This window comes from Lontra canadensis, unplaced genomic scaffold, assembly GCF_010015895.1.
Source record: "Lontra canadensis isolate GAN:19392208 unplaced genomic scaffold, GSC_riverotter_1.0 scaffold2, whole genome shotgun sequence".
NCBI lineage: Eukaryota > Metazoa > Chordata > Mammalia > Carnivora > Mustelidae > Lontra > Lontra canadensis.
In genome coordinates this window covers 4845432-4870365 of record NW_022630996.1, presented here as the reverse complement: position 1 = coordinate 4870365, position 24934 = coordinate 4845432, and the positions used below count along the sequence as shown (strand labels likewise).

General features: G+C 48.2%; 2 protein-coding genes across 2 annotated transcripts; one reads left to right on the top strand and one right to left on the bottom strand.

Moving 5' to 3' along the window:
• The first annotated feature begins 3616 nt into the window (after positions 1-3616).
• On the top strand, positions 3617-4776 carry LLCFC1 (LLLL and CFNLAS motif containing 1). Its single transcript, XM_032865196.1, has 2 exons — positions 3617-3875; positions 4456-4776. Exons 1-2 carry the CDS (start codon positions 3722-3724, stop codon positions 4632-4634), a joined length of 333 nt encoding a protein of 110 aa, XP_032721087.1. The 5' UTR covers positions 3617-3721; the 3' UTR covers positions 4635-4776.
• Positions 4777-5290: 514 nt separating this feature from the next.
• On the bottom strand, positions 5291-24158 carry KEL (Kell metallo-endopeptidase (Kell blood group)). Its single transcript, XM_032867131.1, is given in 20 exon segments — positions 5291-5519; positions 6211-6306; positions 6618-6787; positions 7002-7069; positions 7217-7327; positions 7504-7604; positions 8041-8118; positions 8359-8457; positions 9610-9720; positions 16034-16163; positions 17190-17338; positions 17567-17755; positions 17855-17917; positions 20810-20956; positions 21281-21405; positions 22873-23085; positions 23088-23259; positions 23261-23302; positions 23304-23498; positions 23802-24158. Coding segments are annotated over 20 exon segments (2556 nt in total). The 5' UTR covers positions 23937-24158; the 3' UTR covers positions 5291-5357.
• Positions 24159-24934: the final 776 nt, after the last annotated feature.

Genomic DNA, 24934 nt, shown 5'->3' with positions numbered 1-24934 from the left:
GGTTTGAATTCAGATCAATTAGGCCAGCTTTCTGGGCCTCAGTTTTCTAATCTGTAGAATTGGGTTAATTATTGTGCTGTCTCATGGAGTCCCTTAAAGCATGATCGGAAAAGCTCAGGGATGGTTGGTTCTCCTTGCCCAGAGAGGCTCCAAGCCCTAAGGTGCTGCTTCTCTGTGTTGTGGTTGTTTCTGTCCTCAACCCTACAGCCAGCCTCCCAGAGACTTCTGGCTACCCTACTTTGTTCCCTCACAGCTTCTACCTAGTCAGAGTAGGGCCCAGAGGTAGAACCATAAGAGCTGAGCCACGGTGGTGGATGGAGAAATCTTGGGACTCTCCCCAGGAATGAGTAGGCAAGAGGACTGAAAGCAGATATCCTCTTTGTGTTGTTTTCTGATAGGATGGGTTCTACTTCTCTTCTGATTATAAATGCATGTTGTCAAATTGGAGTTATTCAGGAGGCCAAGGAGGTACATGGGGATAGGTTGGGGGCTCTCTTTATATTCTAATGAGGAGACAGAGCACAGAGAGGGAGGGTGATGGCCCATGGCTAATAGCAAAACTAGAACTGGCTTTAAAGTTGGAAATTTAGCTCCAAATCACCTGCCACAACTTATTGTTTCTTGGAAGCCTTCTGCCTGTACAGATGTGGGAGATTTGGGTGGACATGGGCTGGGAACCTCCCCCTTGGGGGTCTTTAGGAGCAGGGGACCCCGCTTCTTTTAGTGTAAGATTGACAGCTGGACAAAACGACCCTTAGAGGAGAGTTGAAAGGAAGACAAATAAGAAAAGGAAGAGGTGCTGGAGACAGGAGGAAGCACACTCCCACCTAGGGAGTGGGGAGGGGCCAGTCAGGACCGGGAGGCGGTCACCTTGTAGGGCAGTTTTCTGTTTTGCTGGGGGCTGGAGCAGTGTGGGATGGTAATGGCCTCTGAAGCCTTGGGACTTCCAGTCTAAGGAGATGGACGGCGAGATAAGGTTGAGGTGGGGGTTGTAGATGCGCTGATAAGCAGGGGGCTGGCAGAGAAAGGAGCACCTGCCTGCCGAGGCACCACTCAGCCCATAAAGCTAATCCTGGAGGCCGTGGGGGTGGGGAGGGGCTGGCCCAGTCACAGCCGCACAGAGCAGGTGCAGGGGGGCTTGCCATCAAGGGCTCTGTCCTTGGGTCTGGGGGGGGAGAAGAGGCGGGCCTGGGGAATGGGTCCCCACCTCTGGGTCTCCACCCTCTCACTTGCCCAGGCCCACTGCATGGGGCCACTTCTATGTGAATAGTTTTTGATAAAGACACTACAATACTGTAAACATATTTTTCTTCCATATGACTTTCTTAACAATTTTCTCTAGTGTACTTTACTATAAAAATGCAATATATAATACATATAGCATACAAAATATGTGTTAGTTGACAGTTCATGTTTTTGGTAAGGCTTGCAGTCAGTATTAGGCTATTAGTAGTTAAGTTTGGGGAAATCCAAAATTGCACTGGGATTTTTGACTGTGTGGGGGTCAAGTCTACTGCCTAATCTTCGGGGAGTTCCCTGATTGTCTCTGGCTTCCTCCCTTCATTCCTCTGCCCTTGTCATATCCCCCACCACAGCCCTACTTCTCCCTCCTTCTTCCTCATGCTCCCTCAGCCGTCTGTGGACATAAACACCTAGGGCCCCTCTCCCTCAGGTCACAGCTTCCCTGCAGTCTCGGGAGACTCAATGATGGCCCAAGAGCCCCTCATTACACTGTTAGGTCCCAGAGCCCCTTGTCCCCAAAGCAGTCAGACCTCATGTTCTGATGTGATAAGGAGGAGGAAAAGGAATCATACCTGGATTCTATTTTCTAGGAAATACTCTTCCACTCCACATCCGCACAACCATGTAGGGAAAGGATTTAAATAATACACTTTAAAACACTAATAGTGATTTTCACTGAATGGTCAAGTTATTAGCCCTTTTAGCTTTTCCTACTTTTTAGATACTTCTGTAATAAAAACAATTAAATTCCTGCAGGACTTATCTCTTTCAGCCAAGGAATGGGGCTGGTGGGTGGTAAGGAAATTAGAGGAGTGGTGGTCAGTACAACCCAGTTCTTTCCACACCAGCCTGCCCCACCCGCAGCTGCCCTCCCCATCAAAACGCACAGAGCCTGAATTGGCTTCTCTTTTTGCTGGGAACCAAGAGGCTCCTCCCTGCAAAGTAACCAGATTAGTGACTTTTTTTTTCCACCCAAGCATTGTTTCCTGTACCTGAAGGTCAACGAGTGCAAGGTAGGGGTGAGCAGGGTCACTTGCTTCCTTGAGTCTTTCTTCCCCCACCATCAAGTGACCTCCTGTAGCGCTCCCCATTCACCAAGTCGCCTGGCCTGGATCAGCAGGAAGGTGGGGTCCATCTGTGGGAAAGAGTCTCACACTCCCAGGTCTGTAGTTCTCTTTTCCAGAAAGGGCACATGTTTCTGCACATGGCTCAGCCCATGCCTTTGGTGGTTCACTCAGGTATGGGATGCATGGGCCTCAGGAGTGGCGTGAGCTGATTGTGATAGCTCAGGTGTGCCCACAATCTCCTCCCACCTGCCCCAGGACCCCTCATGTAGCTCATGGCCTTCCCTGATTTCTGGTTGTCCAAGCAGGTCTTCATCTTAACTCCCAAGCTCACCCCACCCCACCCTACCCCATCCCAACCATCTCTGCTCCAGGAAGTATTTATCCACAGCCCATTACCGCCAACATGTCTGTGCTCACCAGGTTCATGGGCATGGCGGGCCTGGGGCACTGAGGCAGGTTCCTTGAGATCTGTTATGTGGGATCCTCACCTCTCTGCCACACTGGTTCTTCTCTAAAGACTCTACTTCCATCGAGCAAGGAGTTTAGAGAATGAGCCTCTAACAACTTTTTCTTTGTGTCTGAGAATTATATAAGAGGCTATAAAACTAGAGAAGGGGAGTTTAAGTCTACCAGTACAAGAGGGCAAAGACTCAGGGAGAAGAAAGTCTAGGGGAAGGTTAGGAGTGAAGGAATGGTTTCTGCTTGGGTAGACACCCTGTTCTGTGTCTCATATACACACACACCCATCATGTACACTTTCCTCCCCCTCCATCTGTGCCTCTCCACCTCCCTCATGTTTGATGGTCTTGAGTTTCATGTATGGCCCGGGACTTCAGGATTCAATATTATCACATCTTCTCTGGGCCTCAGCCTCCATAAGCCACTTTCCTTGGAGAAAGGCCACATGGAAGAGAGGAAGAGGTGATGCCTAGAATGAAAAAAGGTGGCCAAGGGTCCTGCTCTGCCCCTATTGTCTGGGCGATGCTAAGGGCAAGAGTCATGTCTTTTGTGAACCTCGGTTTCCTCATCTGTATAATGGGTATGATGATCCTATGACTTTGAGTCCCACTTGTTATGAGGATCTCATGACAAAATGGAAGTGAAAGTACTTTGCAAACTCTTCAGTCATTTGGTTGCTTTCCACAGGATGACCCGCTATGATCATCCTAGAAGCTTGTGCTATCTGCTGCTGGCTACTCACTACTCTCTTGCTTGGCAATGGAACTCTCTAATGACCTGAATGAGGGGCAGGCCCATGGCTGTGATGTCACAAAGCTCATGAAGTCAGAGGTCCTATGGAAGGGAAGGGAAGAAAACGGTGCTGGGAAGTGGTAAGGGCTGGGACAGGGACAGGGGAGGGAGGTGGGGGAGCTGGCTGGGAACTGGGGAGTAGGGAAGGCCAAAAGCAGCTGATGGGCAGGCCCATGAATTCCCTGGGCTCCCAGCTCTGCAGGGCAGCATTCCTGGCCACCATCCTGCTGCTGCTGCGGGTCAAGGGGGTGAAGCCTCAGAAAGGCAACTTGGACCCCAACGAGAAGAGTCAGAATGAGGAGATACCCTCTACAGGTAGGTAGAGGAGAGAGGATGGTGTCTGGAGCTAAGGATCAGGTCTCTTTGGAGTTAGTCCCCCACTACTTGTCAGGCTGGAATGAAACCTGAGATAGGTTCAGGTTGTGGGAGAGTGGACTCCAGTCCCCTATTATTGTAGTGTGGAAGGGTCGGGTAAAAGGTTTAGAGCAGTGTTCTTGACCAGGGCCATATACAGGGGTGCACAACGGGCTAGCCAAAAGTGCATGTGTCTTGTGTGTGTGTGGGCACAGATGCATTTGTCTGGGAAGAGTCTCTGGTCTCTGTCCTTCTCTAAGGCAGTCCCTCTGTCTCTGAATGGTGTAAAGCAATTTGGAGGAGACAGTTTGAGGTGGAAATGGGGTGTGTGTGCTGCGGTTGAACACAGATGGGAAGAGACCTCTAGATGGAGCATCAACTCCTTGGTCAAGGACAGGGTCTGCACAACTGGGCTAAAGCCCCAGGCCCTAACCTCTTCCCAGATTCTCTTAACTTTGTCCCATTTCTGGCACAGGTTGGGGTCAGGGTGGGGCAGGTTAGGATCAGCATCTTCAGTGCCTTCCCCTCTCTGCTATTCCAGACCAGGATCAAGAGTACTTTGAAGAGCACTTTGTGGCCTCCTCAGTGGGTGAGATGTGGCAGACTGTGGATATGACCCAGCAAGAAGATGACAAGACATCAGACACAACAGCTCTTCGTGACCACCTATTGGACCTAGCCTTCTGCTTCAATCTGGCTAGCATCATGGTTTTTTTATGAGGGATGTTGAGGCTGAGGTGGTGGCCTGGTTCCTGGATGAGGACCTGGATATCTACCTCCGTTTCATGATAGCTTACTGACCCTCTCTCCCCACTGGGCTCCAGGTCACTGCTCTCAAGGGAGGCATATGCCTGGCTTCCTGACTCTGCCGCGTGGCTCTTCACTTCAGGATGCAGCACTTGAGAGAGCCTGGCACTGGCCTTCCAACTACCCATCGCCACAGCCTGACCACCTCCCCACTCTCTGAGCTCCATCTCCCAGAGCCTAAGACACCAGACCCATGCCCTTCTCTCTCCCGCACCTCTTTTGATTCTGCTTGGGACAGCACATTAGGGGAAGTGGGTAGCAACAATAAAAGCAATAACAATAAAATCCTGAAAACACTGGGGGACAACTTTCTGAGACTTAGCTGAAGCCTTTTTGTCTCTTACTGGTCCATTTAATTGCTGGACCTGTGGCCCACTGACCTTCAAACCCACTAGTTCAGCAAGCATTGGTGTTCTCCTTTTCTTGTGTCTGTGGAACTCTCTTGGCCTTTTCTCCTCTTATTTTTTCTGACTTCTAGGCATAGAACATATCAAGAAAGAGTCATTAAGAGATAGGCAGATGCCAAGTGCCAGCTTTTATTTTTGGAAGGGAAAGAGAAAGGTGATTGCCACCTAATTCTATGGACGGAGCAGGGAGACGTTGTGACACCTGATTGAAGTCTCTGTGTTAGCCAGGCTACCAGAGTGGGCAGTGGCTAGAGGGGTTCAAGAGGGTACCGTGTGGACAGTGGAAATGTCTGCCAAAAGCTGGGGTGTTGCTGAGTGGCCCGTGGACTCGAAGGGTGGGTGGGCTGTGAGGATCCTGGGGCTCCTGGGTGCCAGGCTCCCTACACATCACCTGTGGAGAAAGAGAGGTGCGTGTGGGGTAAGGAAAATGGCAGAATCATAGGGTAGATCAGGGTCAGTAGGATGAGGCAAACCAGTGCCAAGGTGGTGACTAGGGATGGCAGAGGTGAGAGCAGGGATCAAGCCACACATTTGTTGGTCTCTTGATCTGGCAGGAGGCATGTGAGGGGGTGGGCACCTGGGCTGTGCAGTCAGACCATCTGTCAGTGACTGAGAGGTGGGGTTTATTGGAAAACCTCTGTGAGAGGGTCTTTCAGTATATTGAGGAATTGGGTGTAGTGTCTTGTTGAGACAGCACATGGTACTTAGAGGGTGCTGTCAGGTGTGGACCGCACCTGGGGTCTCCCAGTCTCCAAGAAGGACTGGGGTCTGTAGACAGTCTGTTGGAGGCTCATTTTTGAGGAGATATGAGAGAAGAAAAAGTTGGGCTCATCTCAGAGGGATTTGGCAGTAGAGTTTTTTCTTTATTGAAGGGGGTGCCGAATTTGGTAGAAGAATTTATAGTAAAATGAAAAAAATGGCCCCAAGTGGTATGTATAAAAGATGACAGTGGGGACTTCTATGTCAGAGGGTTGGGGCTGTTTGGGAGAAGGTGTTTCAGGGAGGAGCTGTTCTTTAAGCATTAGCAGTAAGGTACTTCTCTGACATGGAGCGAGCCGTGCGGGAAGATGGCAGCTGTCTACCTGGGCATAGCTTCGGAAGAAGAGTTGCTGAGGACTGAGGTCCAGGTTCGGCAGGGTGGTCTCCCCATGGTGCCATAACAGCCTCTTGCTGTATGCCTGCATATGGGGGTGGGATGGGGAGTAGCCCTTAGTTAGACTCCAGAACCATGGCCATTTGGAAGTCTGAAGCCCTACATACAAAACCTAAAACAGTTTGTGGTTTTTGCCCAAGTTCTTCACAGACACACTGGTCTAAGTGAGGAAAAAAAATATGAATATCCTAGAAAAGAGGGATTTGTGGGATAGGAAGGGGATCACCATCTCTTCAATGGGGATATGAAGAGTAAAAGGCTTTACAGCTATGTTTGCATGAGGGATGGTAGAAGGAATAGCTATTAACAGATCCTGGCTCCTGGGATGGGAGTTACCTGCAGTGCAATGGCCAGCCCCCCAATGTCTGCAGCATTCTCCAGGAATGTCCGAGATCCATTGAAGGAGGTTCCATTGGGTAAGGGAATGGTCTCATAGTGGTGTTTCATGCACAGCAGCGCCCCCTGTAGGGCACGGGTGTCACAGGCTGGGCAGCCCCCAGGGAGTACTGTTGAAAATGCGGCCAGGTAAAGAAATAGTGAGGCAGCATGTAAGGATGAGTACAAGGGGGCTACCACAGACTGGGCTGGCCCCCAGAAGCATTGCAAAGGGTTCAGAACTGTCCCACCAGGAGCCCACCCTTTCTCCTCCTCACGGCCTCTTTTGGGGCCTTCACCTGGGTTCCCAATGGCCCCACCTCCCAATGGCCCACTGTTACCCACAGAGCTGGTAGAAGATGTGCAACAGCTCATGGGCCATAATGCTGCCAGCAGCGCCAAAGTTCACGGCTCTGGGGAAACAGAGGTTTGTCTTACTCCCAGAATCCTTCCAATACAAGTTTTTGACCCCAATTCTCTGACCACAAGTGCCATCTGTCACAACATCTGTCCATCAGGCTTGGAAAGTCCCCTGCCCACCCTCAGGGAATAGCCCCTACCTGGGATAGCCAGGGTGGAAGAATGGCGGTTGGAGGAGTCCAGCTGGGAAGACCACCACATGGTCAGGTATTGAATAATAAGCATTGACCCCCCAGGGGGATACCTGCCACCTATGGGAAGAGCACATATGAACACCATCTCCATCATTTATGGTCCCTCCCACCAGACATGAAGACCCTCTCAACTACTGTCACACTGTTCCTGTTTCCCCAAGCCCCCATCTTTCCTGCTAATCTTGAATGGGTATCTCTGAGATGCAGGGTCTATGTCTCCCTTGCTCTTATACCTGTGGTAGGGGAAAGACTGCAAGAAGCTCTGGACAATTCTAGCTTGCAGGGATCGGACACAGCTCAGGAAGGACTGCAGGTAGCTGGGTCCAAGCTGTATCTGGGAGGAGGCAGGAAGTGACTCGGATATACAGAGACAAATACAGATGCACACTGACATACCCTGATGGGTACATCTGAACACAGACGGATAAGCCCCGGCATATAGACATCCATAGTACAGTGGAAGGCAGCACAATGACACTGCCACATGTCAGTGCAGACAGGTTTTACACAAATCAGAGCACAGATAAACATGCTCAGGCAAGTCACAAAAATGCATGTGTATATGCATGCACACACACTCAGTGTGACCTGAAAAGGTTCTGCTGTTCTGCTGGCAAGACCCACAGTGTGGATATTCACCCGTAAAACCCAGCCATCACCAGGGCAAGGAAGGGGTCAGTTAGGATTGCCCAGGATAAACAGATTATCTGCCACTCAGGTGGGTCAGGGGGCTGAGGACTAATGAGGAGCTGGCAAGGGCAGGGACCCACATCGTTGTATTCCTGTCTGGCCTGTGATGGCTCCAGGGCCCATTCTGGGGCCCCCATCTTCACCTGCAGTTGGGTGACCTGGGGAGAGACACAAAAGATAGAAGAAACCTAGCTACCCCAAGTTGATCAGAGAGAATATCTTGTGTTCACTGCCCTGGTCCCACCTTTTGTGTTGTCACCAGGGTATGTGGGCAGCATATTGGTGTTTACACTTGCCATGTGTCCTTGTGCCTTTGCATTCTCCTCCCACCAGTGTGATCTCTGGGTCCAATACTCAATTCCACCCCTTCTGACTCGTGTATTTCACTCTGAGCTCACCCTGTTCTGGGCCTCTTTCCGGGTCTTCTCATCCATCCAGGGAATCCTTCTGAGGCGGCTGATGAGGGCATTCTTGATTGCAGTGAATAATTCCATAGCCTGTGAAGGGGCCAGGATAGAGAAACAGAATCAGGGTCAGCTTCAGTCTGGGGTCCTGCCTGCTGGGCCTCTAAGAAGGGCCTTGGCTCCAAGGAGCTACCAGAGAAGGGGGAAGATCTCTGAGAGAGAAAGCAGGAAGTAATATTAACTAGGTGACTGGAAACCCAGAGCACAGAGATCTGGGGGGACAGAAAGGAGGTGCCACACACAGAAAGGAAATCTGAGAGCTGGTCACTCCTGAGGTCAATAGGGGAGAAAGTTCCTTTCCATGGGAGATCCCAGCCTTCCAGGGGAGGGAGGTACCATCCTTACCCTTGGCCAGGTGATCCACTCAGAAAGCAGAGGGAGGAAGAGGACCATCATTCCCTTCCCTGCTCTTAAGGCCCCTTGTCCTCACACTCTCTTAATTATGGCCGGCATTTCCTTTCTCCATCTTTCTGGGCATTTCAGCTTTCCAACAAGCTAAAGTCTTTCCAGCTTCACAACTGACTGTGTGGTTACTGATTTCCCATCCATCTATCTTCTTGTTTGTATCTTTTCTTGATAGAGGTAAATGGATGACGATATCAGAAGCCTGAGCTCAAATCCTGACTCTATAAACTGGTAGCTGATCTTGGGCAAGTTACTTAACCTCTCTGTGCTTCACTTCTCTCTTCTCTAAAATCAGGATGATATTAGGCATTAAAGTAGTTCATGCAAAGTGCTTACAAGAGTATCGGCCACATGGTAGGCACTCAAAGACTATTCAGTACTCATTCACTTGAACGTTTTAAGATTATATCATTCCGTTTTCCTGTCATTTCCTGTGTTGTTAAGAAATCATAGAGAAACAGGGATTCGTTTAGAGGCCATGGAGTTCAATTTTCTCATTTTATGGTTGAAGAAACACAAGTGCAGCAAAGTTAGGTAACTTGTCCAAATTCCGTGCATGTTGTGTGCACTTGTGTCCTGTAGTAAAACTATGTAAACCCTAGGGATGCAGCCTGGCCTCCTTTGACTTCTCTCTCATAGTGTGGTCTCTCTCTCTCCGTGACTGCCTGACTTCCTGACCATCCCCCAACCACAGAGTAGGGCACAGTCAGTAGAATTAGGAGAGAATGATTGGGTAGAAAGGGGTGGAGGGACATGGGCTGGGGAAGAGCCCTCACATACAGCACTTTGGGTGCTCGGGCTGAAGGCCTCACGGACAAACAAGGCTGCCAGAGTAGGCTTGAAGAAGCTTCCTGTATCCTCCACACACTTCATCCATCGAGGGCGGGAAGGCTATGGAGACAAATCTGGAATGAATGGCTCCCATCAAGCATTCTTCTTCATCCACCTCCCTGGGCCTATCTCGTCTAGACCTTTATCCACAGGGGAAGCTCTCTTTCTCTGTCTTTCTGGGTTTGTCTCACTTTGCTCTATCATCCTTTTTGGTGATACACATGCGGCTATTGCCACTTGGTAATAAAAAAGGCTATGTCCTCCAGGATTAGTCTCATGAGCCTGGATTGGGTGAAACATCCTTATTTATTGGCTACCGAATTTGAAAACAAGTTCTTTCAGAGGCACCCTTAGGGAAAACAGAAAGTCTCCTGGACAGGAGAGGACTATACAGCAAACCTCTCACCTCAGCAGGTCTGTTGGCCACCGAGTCCCTGCCTGCCACATGCACCATGCTGGTAGCCCAGTAAAGGCTGCCACCCTCCCATGTTTCTTTGCTTAAAATGGAAACTGGGGAAGGTAATCCCTCTTTCCTTTCTGCCACCTTCCCCACCCCTCCAAATGGTTATTGTGGACTATAAGAACTTTGTCCTAAAAAGAAGAAAATGATCAGAGTGAAAATGGGTTTTAGACATCATATTGTTTGGTAGGAGAAGGAGACAAAAGAAAAGACTAAACATGAATTCAGAAAACCAAGAAAGTTTTGGTCAAATCAGGGAAAAGAGGATGAGATGAAAGACATCGTCAACTTCAAAGGCAGACAGGTGGTTGTACAAAAACTCAGTAGGGGCTTGGCAACTGGGGTGTTCTTAGCATGGGAACAAAAAAATTGACCAACATAAGAGAGAGATGCCGGGAAGGTATTTGTGGGGGTGGGGATGGCTTTGAGGAGCCGACCACGACTTGGGCCTAGAGATGACACGAGACCAACTGAGAAACACGCTCAACAGGTCAAGGGTGAGAGAGCTGGCCTAGGGGAAGGCTGAGCTGGGACTCTGTAAAAACAGCTAATATGCAAATTTGGGGTAAGCAGGGATGAAGTCACAAGACTTCATTCCTGTAACTTATTTACTCCTCTCAGCTCTCCTTGCAGGGAGGGTAGTTAGGTTGCCACTGTGCTTTCTGGTACCAAGATTGGAGAGAGAGTTTAAGGGGCTTCCCACAAGAGAGGAAACAAAAAGGGAAGGCCAGTATTGTTGTCATTGAAGAAGACACTTTGGGGTCTGCCTATTTTGACCTTCACCATTTTGAAGGTTGCTCCAGACCCAGTTGCCCACATTTGTGTGTTCTTGATCCCTCTTGCGAGGATAAGGACTCAGCCACTCTCTACAGGATATTGGCCGCAGCTCTAAAACACAAACATGCACAGTGAAGATGAGCTGAAAGAGAACCTGTGTCTGACAGCCATGACTGGGTCAAGGCAGGCTCGGCGGGCTGCCTTCAGTGACTGTCCATCCCCCACCGGCCTCCTGATGACAGGCCTGGATCTGAGACTGACTTTCATCAGGCTGTTGGGGAGCATGGGGGAGGTAGCGGCCACCCCCAGGGTGGCAGCAAGCACATCAGCCTTGAGCTTGGTTGATCTGCCTGCCCTTTCCACACCTCTTCATTCTTGAGTTGTTTCTTGATCCCTTTTGCTAATGCCTGCCCATTTTTCCAAGAGCTTTTGCCTCCTCCATGCCTGTCCCCATAGCTTAGGCCCCAGCAGGGTCTGACCTGGTTCCTGGAGGGCATAGATGCCACCCGAGACTACCCATCGCTAAGCCCTGCAAAACTCTGGGATTCCTTTGGTCACAGTTGTGCTGGGTGACATCTCCCATGAGCAGGAAAATAACTTCCAGAATCTATAAATAAATGCAGGTCTTGGGGTGGAAGTTGACAGGTTATATATTCATCTACTGGGGGTTCTGAGTGTCTGAGCTGTCTCTCAAGACATGGAAGGATAGAGCATACTATATATATATTAAAAATAGGGAAAAAGAGGGGCACCTGGGTGGCTCAGTCAGTGGTGTCTGATTCTTGATTTCAGTTCAGGTTCATGAGATCAGACTCCACCCTGGGTGTGGAGCCTACTTAAAACTCTCTCTCTCTGTTCCTATCCCTCTTCCCCTCCCCCCACTCTCTCTCATGTGTGCTCTCTCTCTCTTTTAGAAAGAGAAATATAGTGGAAACAATCATTGCCAAAATAAAAAAGATGGAAGAAATACTTCAAGCTCAAGATAATGAAGCCCAGTACATTAGTTTTAGGGAACAGAAGATAAGCTGCAGATATAACCTCAGAACTACAAATAATCATATTTAAGAAATAATAGAAATCAGAAGAAAATTATAGGAATCTGAAGGGAAGCATAAATTTTCTTAATTTGCCATAGAGGGAAAGTAAATTTTAGAAATTATACACCAGCCAGGAATCCTTAATGTTAATTTTGACACCAAATTCTAGAATAAGTCATTAAGCCAATCATTTCTGAACACTTGAGAAACAGCATATAACTACTAAGGGATCACTAAAGACAAATAATGCCACAATAATAACAATTTTTCTGGTTAAAACTTCACCAAACTAGGAAAACCCAGAGACCAGGAGTCACAGACTCGATAAGGGCCAGTGGTGGGGTAACTGAGAAGCAGCTGGCGTCAGACCCACGGGGCATAGAGGGACTAGGGTCAATGGGCAGAGCATACCCAGGCTGAATAGAGCTGCCTTACTCAGCCCCTGTCACTTGTGACCCCTGAGGAATGTTAGCTCAGGGCTGCTTCAGTTTCATGCTTACCACATGCACACTCAAAAATGCTGGAGATGTGACTACTATTGTGCCATCTCCTAATTTTTGACTGCTGGTGATTAGCTAAAAGATTGTCAAAAGCTTTAAGGCCAAGAAAACACATTGATTGTCCAGATTCATCTTCAAGGAACCACCACAATACTATCTCTGAACAGAGAATTCAGCTTTTACTAAATGTGGATTATTAACCCCTGCACTTTGGTTACACAAACCATCCCTGGGAGAGTAATACCAGCCTGCCCCCCTCTGCCTGCATTGCTTGGGAGATCAAATGAAGCACCACATCGAAAGCACTTTGTAAACCTTAATGTACCCCTTCACTGTGTTGCCATTGGTTTCATGGAGGCCTTTGGGTCAACCATAAACTAAGACCTTGTGAATGAGATGCAGAAATCTGTGTTGGAAGATAATAGAATTGCATGGCTTCTTAGCGGGCTGAACCATAATGAAACCTCGGTGACCAATGACTCCAAGTCCACATGAGCTTCCCCGACATCCTACCAAAAACCACAACATGCTCCCCAACTAGCATGCCATTTCGCCCTTTCCTGATTTCTTTCTCTGTAATACTAATTGCCACCGAACATATTTTATTTCCTTAGTTTATTGTCTTTCTTCCTTCATCAGAATATCAGTGTCTGAGGGCAGGGGCTTTTGTCTTTTGCCTGTGTGGTATCCCAAGGGCAGAGAGAAGTGTCTGGCACATAGTAGGTGCTCAGTAAATATTTTTGTTGCATAAATGAATGGATGACTTTATAGCTAGGTCTTCAATGACCTGACCTGCTGCTCTTCCTTCTTTGGTATTTTAATCATAGTCTAAATGAAGATACACTAAATAAAGCTGCAAACAACCAACAATGGGAAGGGAAAGGTAATACAACAGAAGACTGGAACAAAGGCTAAAATCACCTGAACAAATCAGGATATTGGGCTGAATATAAAGAGTTCACTCCACAGGTATAAATGTGACGTTCTGCTTTTACTTCCCCAAATTCAGCTTCTCAAGTTTAATAAGAGGAAGACCTGGTTTAATGGCCATTTCATTGACGGCATATTGAAAATAATTCAACAAAATATGGCCAGTTAATAAGACCTCATATTACTGAATTGGGATTCTATAAATTAGAATTCACTCCAAAGAATATGGTTAGAAATCCGCAATTAATAACCATTAGATGAAACCATGAATTTTGGTCATATCAAGACCAATGGGTTGGTGGTGTCTGACTCCCTCCTCCTCCTCACAGCTCACATCCATCACAGCACCTGTTGCTTACCTTCCAAATACATTCTTTTGAAACATAAAAACAGATCAATCTTTCTGTAGGCCTCCATTTCATGCCGAGAAAAGCCAAATCTTTCCAGTGGCCTACTGGGCCCCCTCCATCCCTCTCTGATTTCCTCCCTTTGGTTCTTTGTGCCAGCAGCAGCAGGCAGAACCTTCCATGCCTGCCTCACCATCTCTTCTCAGCCAGAACCACAGGTGGATCCCTTATGTGGCCCCAAAGCTTAGCCAGCCTGCTCCATACCTTGTCCAATGAAGTAATGTCCATTTCTTTGCCAGAAAACCCTTTCAACTCTCTAGACAATTGCCTCTGTCCTACGTCTAGCAGGGAGATCCCACTGCCAATCCAACCTTCCCCAGGTCTCCCTCTTGGGAAATCTGAGGGTTTGTCATGTGACCCAGGGTCTTTCTGGAACGCAGCTACACCTATTCATTTACTCTGCATGCAGCTGTTTTTGTGCTACAAGGGCAGAGCTGGGTGGTTGCAACACAGACCATATGGGCCACAAAACCAAAAGTATTTACTATCTTGACCTTTGTAGAAAGAATTTTCCAACCCATTTTATGTTTTCCTACCCACTGATTTCTCAATCCTACATAGTATGTAATTAAAAACATGGCCTCATGAGATGGACAGGTCTGTTTTGGGGTTCATTTCTTCATCTAATGAGCTGGTCTGGGGAAATCTACTTGCCCTTTCTAAGGACCTCAGAGTGTTTGTGAGGGTTAAGTAAAATCACCCACGCTAAGTGTTCCAAGCAGTGCCTGACATACAGTAACACTCACTGTTCATTAGCTATTATTCTTATCCTACTTGTTGGTAGAACTTGAGTCAGCTTTCAAGCTCAAGGACAACGATAATCCTAATGGTATATGAGGATGGACATAATGGATATAAAGGATGTATGTAAGTATATAAAGGATGGCAACTTTAGCAATCTGTAAGCCTTCTAAGTTCTTCAAGTGTGATTTCAGTATTGGCACACCTACATCCTTCAAGAAGTACCATCAGACCATAGTTCTGGGATTGACAGAAGGCTGTTTGTTGCCAGGGACTTTGTAGCAATGTCAACTAAGAGGAGTTGGAGTTCTGTCTGCTTCATCTGTGTCAAGAGAAAGGCTGGGTAGAAGCTTCTTGGGGACTTGCCCATCTGAGTGAAAGTCCTAAAAAGGAGTGTTTTGTCATTGTTGTTTTTATTGGTTTGTTTTGTTTTATTCTTACCACAGTGATTAAGCACAGACCCTCAAGCTAGACTACCAGAATTCAAATCCTAGCTGTACCAACTTACTAGCTGTCATATCTTGAGCAAGTTACTTAGATTTTGTGCCTCAATTTCCCCATCATAAAATAGGCATAAATGATATGCCTACCTCAGGAAATTCTTCAGAGAATTAAATCAGCTCATACATATCTAGAGGGCTTAGAAAAATATCTTACTCCCAATACTCGATAATGACATCACAGTCCCTATGCATTTCATACATTTCCCCTCTCTGAACTCCACAGATGATTCAGGTCACCAAAGCAGTGAATTTCTTCAAGCCACAGAAATGGTCCACAAATTACTAAGAAAAAGAAACCCCAGTGATTTTCAAGATTACACTGAGGCCCTGATTGAGGTTGGAGCATATCTAATGTTCTAGACACCTTTGCTTGCATTTGGATGTGTCTGACCTAAGGTTCCAAAGTTCTTGGTAAAAGAGTGTCTCCACATCTTATGTGACATAGGAGACCTGGATTAGTGTGTTTACCACACAGCCACCACCTCACATATATCAGGATCTGGACCACAAAGCCCATGCTGTGGCCCAGCAGATCCTACTAGATGCCAGAGATGAAATCTTTGTGAAGCACATTTGAACATCAAACACTGTAATCACCTAGATAGAGGAAAGACCACTGCTTGCTACTCATGTCTTGCATCCCAGTGAATCCTAAGCTTTAGGTCCATGTCCTCAAATCACAGAGCTCTGGATAACTAGACAAATAGTTTAAAGGTCATGACAAAGGAAAAGCAATTGTTGATCATTTTAGAGTCTTGTCTTTGCACCTTAGTACTCTGCCAAAGGCCATGAAAATAGCCAGATGTGTGTAAATATATGGTACTCAGCATCTCAGTCCTCAATATAAGTACCATATGCCCAAACTGTCTGCTTCTATGGAAACACTAGACATTGCAGGGCACTGCCCTTATGCCCTCATGCCCTCTCCCTGTGAGAGATATGCCAACATTTATCCCTTAAAATGGCAAATGTTCCTTTAGCCCCTATTATGGGAAAATTCATTCCTTTGTCTCCTCACCATAGGTGGTCTTTCGGTCAGCTCCCCCAGTTTCTGGATCAATGATCTGCGTGCCTCTTGGAATTTACTGTCAAGGGCTGGAGAAAGGGTCCTCACCAGCCCCAAGATCATGTGGCTCTGCAGAAAGTCTCTGAGGAAGGAAAAGAGATGGACACATACACCCATGGCTCTGGGAGTACCTTGAGAACAACCTCCCTTGTGTAGTCACCTTGATACTCCCGGGGGAAGGCCCTTCTCTTCTGTAGCTATAGAAAATAAAGGCTTGACCTTGGAATAAATCAAGAAAAGCTTTCCTTGGTGTGAGTTGGAGAATGGTAGTAGAAGGAACTGGATGCAGAGGTGACTTCTCAAGTTGCAGGGAGGGAAGGGTCTGAGCTAGAGGAAGACTGGACTTAAAGAATCTAACCAACAGATTCATTTACTTCCACAACCAAGAAATCTCAGTTCACTTTACATCTGATTTGTGACCATATATAAACTTGCTCACACCCACAAGAATGGCCCTTGGCTTCCTTCACAAAGAATTTCTAGAATTTGCTGCCACTGAGTTACTATGAAGAAGAGCCTTAAACCCAAGCCCCCAGAAGGAAGCTGCTGTCTTCAGGTAGTGGCCACCCAGGCACTGGGGATGGCAGCCCAACACAGAGCCTTACCCATAAGGGCCTCATAATCCTTCACAGCTGAGAAATGGCCTCTCCCCTAGCTTTTTCCCCAAAGAACCCCCAGCCTTCACCTTATCCAACCACTGGCCTCATGTGCCTCTACCTCTTGCCCACACCTCCTAGCTGCTAAGACACACATGCCTTCTGTCTCTAGTGACTGGTCTTCTAGCATCTCCTATAGCTTAGAGGCTCTTCACAGGATGGGTTCTACTCCCAGTAAACCCTGTATCTTGCTGGGCACCTGTACACCTCATTTCATGTGTGTTTTTGTTTAACCGTGCCCCCCAAGCCTCTCATATCTCCTGTTCTCTCCATTCCCTCTTCGGCCATCCATCCCAATTATTCTCTGCTCTTTTGTGTCCAAGGGTCCCTTCCAACTTCCTGGGAGGACCTTACCAGCATGAATTTTCCATAATCTTCTTCATCCCTGAGGCCTCCTGGCCCTAGAAATTTTCCATTTCCCTTATGCTTCCCCAATCCCACCTGAGGCAAACCTGTGATTCGACAGCTGCTCTTCCACCAGTTGAGACATGTTTTTCAAATACTCCAGGTCATGGACCAAGAGAAGCTGGGAGGGGCTCAACGGCATTGGCGTGAATGTTGCTTGCAAGCAGGACAACCAGTCGATGGCAGGAGCCATTTCCTTAGAGGAGGGACACAAAGGCTGAGGGGGATGGGATTGAAGGGGATGGTTCCCCTCCCTCAGGGTTTGACAGGGAGTGGGGAGGCAGATTGTTGGGGAAAGGGATGGAACCAGGAAAGTTAGGGATGAGAAGGAATTAAGGAATGAGGAAAAAGGAGATCAGGAAAACAAGAAAGTTTGGGAGAGAAGCCCTCGTGCCCACCTCCTCCAGTCCCTGGTTCAAGGCACCTGCAGTTGGTCAATAGTGACCATGTGGAAGAGCTTTCCCTGTGCCCGCCGCTGCTCCAGGGGCCTTAGAAACTGAAACAGCTGCGAGGTAATGGAGATGGACAGGTAGGCATGTTCTTGCACTTTGTTTGGTTCTCCTCCCAGCAAGGTTCCCAGCTGGTTCAGGTAAGTCACGTATTCCCGCACAATCTGGGGAAGGGGCAACCTCAGTCACAGCCATCAGAGGCCCCTGCCTTTCTCTGAACATCAGAGGTCAGGACCTGAGCTTTGTCCATGGAGCCATCTTACCTGAGCATAGATCTTCTGTTCCTGCTCTTGCTTGAGGGGAACATCAAACTCTGGCTGGTCTATCTGGACACAAGAGATACTGGAGAGAAGTAGGGAGCATGGAGGAAGGAGAGGACAGGTGTGGGGAGAAGGGGAATATACCACAGAAGATGGCCTCAGGATACAGAGAAGGAGCAAAGAGGACAAAGAAAGGGAGGGATTTGGGCCAGGAAACATGGGGGGGAAAGAGTCTAGACATAGAAATGTCAAGACAGGGTGGGTATTTCAACCAGTTTAGGGGTGTTCAGCAAGAGAGAAGCATACTAATCCATGTCCTGAAGGAAGCCATCCCCTGTACTAGGGCCAGGTCTAGAGTTAAGGGAGTGAGAAACTGTCTCAGGCACAAGATTTAAGAGGTACTGAAAATGGTAATCAAGATAAATATTCTAATTGGTGTTTTTTAAATAAAAATCAATGCTAAAATCTATGCTGACTAAAAGATCAAATCTTTGTTCATCACAGATTTTTTTCCTGAAAATCTAAAGTGTGTTTTTTATCCATTTTGAAGAAAAATTAAAGATTTTTTTTTAAAGTCTGCAATAAGATTTTTGGTCCATTTTGTGAAGAAATAATCTCTTCAAAAAATCCGCAATGAACAAAAATTTGCTATTTTATTTATCATGGATTTTTGCATTGGTTTTGATTTTTTTTAATTATTAAAATATTTACTTTGATTGCTGTTTTTGCTAACCTCTTTGATTTTGTGCACAGGTAAGTGCCTCACTTACCTCATCTGTCCTCACCTTAGTCCTGGCATGTCCGTGATTCTGTTCTGAAGACCTTTGCTCCCACACTTTGCCTGTTTTTGCTCCAACTTCAATATCCCGCTCCCATTTCAAGCTTTCCCCATCTTGAAAAATCTTTCACATGGCTCCTTTGTCACATTTATGTCCACATTTTGAAGAACTAAAAGTCATCTCTGTCCCTGCTTCAACTCCCTTACCTTCCTTTTAAACTCTGTACAATCTGTCCATTTCTAAAACCGTTTTTGATATTCTCTTCTAGAAGCTTCCCAATGGTGTCTTCTCGTTCTTCATTCTCTGAGGTCAGAAATCTCTGGAACCCATGATGATCCGTCCCTCCTGAGATGCTCCTCCCCTGTCCTCTGTACCTCAGCCATGCTGGTCTGACTCCTCCTCCCTGGCCCCAGGCCCCCATGGGGGTGATCCCTCCGCAGTCAATTCTACCTATTTTTCCCCTCAGAGTCCATCCAGTCTCCAGTTGATGGTAACCATCCTCCTCCCACTCACAGCACATCAAAACTGTGGGGTCATTTTCCAGTTTCTCCATTTTCTGCATTTACATTCCAGTCAGTCACCAAGTCCTCTAGAAGCACCAGGGACCATCACCACGGGGATGAAGTTGCCTAAATCTTCATGCCTGGCCTTTCCTTTCCATTTCAATTCCTCACAATCATCTTAGTTCAGAACCTACAAATTGTTCCTCTAGACTCCTCAACATCTCTAGGTTGACCTCTGAAATCACTGTCTCTGCTTAAGTGCAATGAACAGCCCTGATATTTGAAAGGACCCAGCAGCATTTTTGTTTTGTTTTGTTTTGTTTTTTCTATTAAGTCAAAGTGATCGCCTCCATCTGACTTCTGAGGCCTGGAATCATAAGGCCCAAACTCAAGTCTTCAGTCTTGCTCTTATCTATCTCCCACCACACCTCCCCCCTCCCCCAAACCCTCTGTTCCACAAATCAGCCTTCTCACTGACCCCACAGAGGAGTCACACCATTCAGCCTCTTCCCTTAGCTCAGGACTTTCCCGAAGCCCTCCTGATGCCCTTAGCTTCACCTTCACCTATGTGATTGAACCATGTTTCAAGTCTCAGCTCACATTCCCCCCTTTTTGGGACATTCCTTACCCACTGCAGATCTTAACTGCTCCTTAAAGGCCACACAGGTTAAACTCCTGAGCATACCCTTTAGAACAGAAATTTAGAATGCCTCATACTGGTTAACGACAGCTTTTCTTATATATTCATCCCCACATAATTCTGTGGAATTTGTGAGAGCAGGAGTCAAATAGATTGCATTGCCCATCACAATACTGATACCTTCAACATTTTTATTTATTTACTTGTTTAGCAAGCACCTGTTGTGGGTCTCTGGCTGCCAGGCCTTCTACTAGATTCTGGGGAACAGAAATGAACAAGTTGTGGTCCTGTTCTTCAGGGGTTCATGGTCTTTAACATGGTGTTCAATGATGAGAGTTTGGGAAGTGGAAGGACAAAGGGGTCTACCTAACTCATAACTAGGGTGTCAGTGAAGTCTGCCTGGGAGAAATCAAGATCAAATCCCGTGTTTTAAAAATACGTGAGTTTTGTAGGCTGAGCTTGAGGGGTTGGGGAGTAGTGTTGCAAGCAAAGGATTCATCTATTCAAAGAATTGAGGAATAGTCCTAAAGCTGTAAGTTAGCATGGCTGGAGGTTTAAGGGGGACAAGGCTGGATAAGTGTGTAAGGGTCAGATCATAAAAGGACTTGCAAGGTTTTGTTAAGGATTAAGAACTAGATTGTGATGACCTGGTGAGGCATTGGAGGCATGTACACAGAGACAATAGCATAATTAGCTCTTGGTTTAGAAAGGTCCCTCTAGCAAGAATGAAGAGCAGATACGAGGAGAGTGATGCTGAAGATAATGTGGTTCACTAAGAGGCTGTAGGGGTAATCCAGATAAGCAGTAAGAAGATAGGAACTATGTCTGTCTTCTCCCAACTGGCCCTACTACTCCTTTCCCTGATTTCACCTAGTGTCCCTGGTGTCCCATCAATAATTTTCCCTCAAGATAGGGATCTTTCCTACATTGCACATTTGTCCTCTCTCTTCAGCCCACAAACTTCCACTAGGAGATGCTAGGCTAGAATACCAAGTGGGCCCAGGTCTTACTGCATGTTTGCCAATGCATCCCTCACCTGGATGACTGGCGAGTATGGAGGGGTGGGATGAGGTTGTAGATAGGCTCTGAAGAATGGAAAATAACCATACTGACTCATCAGAAGTCTCAGAGTTCGGTTAAAGTCTAAGGAAGTCCAATTACCGGAGATTCGCCAGCCTCCAAGCTGGGAAGCAGAGAGACAGGGCTCAGAATAGGGTGATAGCCTGGGAGACCTGCCGCCCCCTTCCTCAGACACCCGCTACTTCTCACCACTACTCTGAGTGCTTGGAGCCCTTGAGGCTCCACCTCTATCCTTCTTTCTCTACCACACCCAGGTCCTCATGCTTCCAAAGGGTATTGCTATTTCCATCTCCCTCCTGGAACTTGGAGATCCCTAGGAAAGAGACCCCCCTCCCTTTCTAGAAAAAAAAAAAAGCAGGGAGCAGCCCTAAGCATACATTGGTCCTGTGTGTTTTGTATCTAGAAATGTTAACGTCCTGGGTCTCACCTCCTCAATGACTTGTCTGAGGGGGGCAGCCCCAACAGCTTCGATGGCATCTGTGTCCATGCAGGACCTGTAGAACTGGAAGGCTTTCTCCTCTCCAGAGCCCAGGTGCCAGGAACCTGGGGCTTCTAGAAAGGAAGCATGAGAAAATTAAAGGAGTAGAGAGCTGAGAAGGGGGTCAAGAATGGGGACTCCCAGGGAAATGGAAGGAAGGGGAGGAACACGGGGATGTGGAGAGGTAGGATGATGGGAGGGCTGGATTGGCTCGGTGGGAGAGCAGGTGCAGGGAGAAGGAGTGTGGGGAAGACTGAGAAAAATAAAGGAGACACTAAAGAGAATCAGGGAGGAAAAGACACAGTATAGAAAGAAGAGACAAGAACACCTAGGAGCACCTATGGGTACAGGAGAAAGGATGCAAAGGGAAAGCAGGAAGGAGGTGAGTGAAGAGATTAGAAAAATTGGGAAACCAAAGAACATTGAGGGATTGGAGGGAGGGAAATCATCCAGAAAGTTTTAACAAGGAGACGAAACAGGGTCCAGGCCCTCGCTTGGGACCCCAGGAAACAAGCAAACATATGGCAACAACCCAAAGACATATTTTTGGAATCAGCCACTCTGTAATACCTGCTGCCTGTCCCTCAGCCCCCGATACCCTTCACTCTCTTGCGGGCAATAGCATTCATCCTGAGCGTTCATTTTCTTTTCATCTCTGGGCCTTAACTGGAAGCATGGCCCATCAAGGGAAGGCCAGCCTCCATTCTTTCTCCATCGATAGGAGGGCAGAGGGATATATTCATGTGTCCCAAATTCCAGCGGATACAGCCCACACACCCTCGGCCACCTTACACTGGAAATGCCTGCTTTTTGCACCCCATCTTATTCCCCATCGTCACCACCATCCCCCAACTTTCAACCTCCCAGATGGCCGCAGCTCCTTTCCCAGACTTCTCCTGTCAGTCTTCTGTCTTCTCCACACATAGCCTCTTCTCTACCCCCCGGGGCTTTAGGTGGGTCCTCTCCTCTACACCCTTTGTACCTGTCTGGATCCATTCCCTGACACACAGCAAGATACTACCCTCCCCCCACACACTTCTCACCCCACTGGCCACATCATCCCAACCGGCCAGCCACAGGATCCCCCTTTTTCCAGGGGAGGTTTTCACACCAAGGTCCAAGGTTTCCATGGAGAACAGGAGGTAATGGTGAGAGGGGGCCAGAAGTGCAGGGAAGGAGAGGAAGATACTGACCACTGATGGGGCTCTAGAAGACAGGGTGGGTAGGGGGGCTGGCGACTGAGAGTGATGGACACATGAGCTTACGTGCAGCAGGTGGTGAGGGGACGCAGGTGGGGAAGGTCCCAGGCATAGGAGAGAAATCGAACATTTAGGGGCAGTAACAAGGGGAGAGCTTGAAGAGAATGCAGTAGTCATGGGCAAGCAGGAAAGGGAAGATGATGAGAGGGACGGGAGAGAAGGGGGGAGGTACTGAGGAGCAAGCTGCAGTGACAGAGAAGCCACCAGCTGTCCCACAAGCACACAGGTTTGGGACAAGATAGTAATAGGCTCAGAGCCACCCACTTGCCCAAAGGGCCTCACCCAATATTCTCCGAAGTCGGCTCTTATTCTCCTCTGCAAGAGCCTGGAAAGAATAATCGGTCCCTTTGGCCTGTCCACAGGCAAAGCTGAAGAAATCGGTGCAGGGGGCCACACTGGTATTTCCAGAGGCCAGGTAACGAGCCAGGAGATCCCAACACACAGGAGTCGTACAGGGGCCTGTGGGGAAACGCTCAGAACTGGGAGAGGGAGAGAGGGAAAGAGAAAGGGACAGGGCTCCCCCCAGGGGCTAGGTAAAGGAATGCCTGGTGAAGAAAGGGGAGAGGGACCCTGTGAGGAAGCCAAGACCAGGAGCAGATGGGGAGGAAGAAGTTGGGAAGTGGGGAGAGAGGAATGGGTCAGGTAGGGTAAGCGGTGAGTAAGTCCAAGGGCACAAAGCATCGGGGATGCCGGGCAGGCAGAGGCTGCCCCCTGATGAGGAAGGGCTGACTAGGTTGGGGGCTTCCAGGATCATGCTTACGAGGGCCACAGCTCCGGAAGATGTACACCAAAAGCACAGAGAAACCAAGGAACACACTGAAAAGCAGGCCAGCCATTAGCACCCGCTTGACCATGGACCACTGTCCACTGGGTTCAGTGGCAGTGGACAGACTTTCTTCTGGAGATCTCTGTACCGGCAACCAGGAAGTGAAAACCACAAGATGGAGGGCATTGGGAGAGAGGGGTGAGGAAGAGAAAGGGGAGAGGAAAGAGAAAGGAAAAGTTAGTGCCAGGGCCCCTTTGTAGAGAGATCATTCTCCTCACTCTCCCTAAACCCAGCCCTATTTGGACCCCTGGGAGATGCACAAACGAGAAATGCCACCTGTTCTGGGTAAGAACCAAGTAGGCTGTGAAGGGTTAGAGTTTATGGGATGTCAGAGATGGAAGGGATGTCATTCATTTGCCCCACAAGGGTCAAGGAGGGCACTTACCTCCTGGTTCCGGGGAGATCTCATTCCACCTGCCCGGCTCATTCCCCCGGCCCGGGTTCTTCCCCACTCTGGTCTCCACCCTCCTGAACTGAGGAGGATGGAGGGGAGAGAAGCTAGTTCAGGAAGGGGGTGCATTAAAGAGAGTTATATCAGGTCGTTTTGACGCTTCCTGTCACACAGGCGCTATCATCCAGGGCAGTGATCCCAGAAGGGCTTCGGAGCGGGCCCCTCCCCTGGATGCACCCCTGCTTTCCTCCCTCTCCGGATACCTCCCTCTCCTTTCCAGTTTCTGCTCTCCAAGCCTCATGTTCCCTCCTCTCTCCTGGGGGGCACAGCACTCGCACACAGGGCCATCCGCCCCCACCCTGGCCATCTGACCCCAGAAGGGAACAGTTTTCTCCAGGGGACTTGCCCTCTCTCAGTCCTCTCTGGCTCCCAGAAACTTCCTGGTTCTGCTCTAAGTGCTGAGTCTGAAAACAGGTTCAGGAAAATGGCCTCCCTCCTACCCCCACCCCAGTTCATTTGTCCTGGAGAGGGGGAACTTCTGCCACTTGACTCTCCTGTCCCCATACTCATGCTATTGGCCTCTGGGTGGAGTCTGTTTATCAGCCCAGAGACACCCAGACCTCTCCTCCTCCTTTATCTCAGCTTCTCAGGGGGAGGCGAAGGGAGGGAGTCTTCACTCCAGAAGCAATCTTGCTCTTGGGTGGCTCCTCTTGTCCTGGTCTATGCCTTTGCTCAAGGAGTTTTTTTATTTCTGGAATATTATTTCTTCACTCCTTTCTCCTATGATTGAAATCTCTTGGATCCTTCAATTCTCAGGTAAATGCCACCTTGGCCAGGAGCTCTTACAGCTCCTGGGAATGTTTGATGGCTCTCAGGGTATGTCAGAACTCTGCTGTTTGCAGGCAGAGCAGTGCACAGCCAGGAGACCCTGATCTGCTAATTATTAGCCGTGTGACAGTAAACAAGCCACTTAAATTCTCAAGCAGGTAAGAAAGTTTTATCATCTAGAAAATGAGTCTAATATTTGCCTTGCCCACCCCACGGGAGCTCATACCGTCTGCAAAGAATGAGGCATTACTGAGTCTTTCATTCTCTGTTGTCTCCCACAGGTGGTTGCATCTTCATCT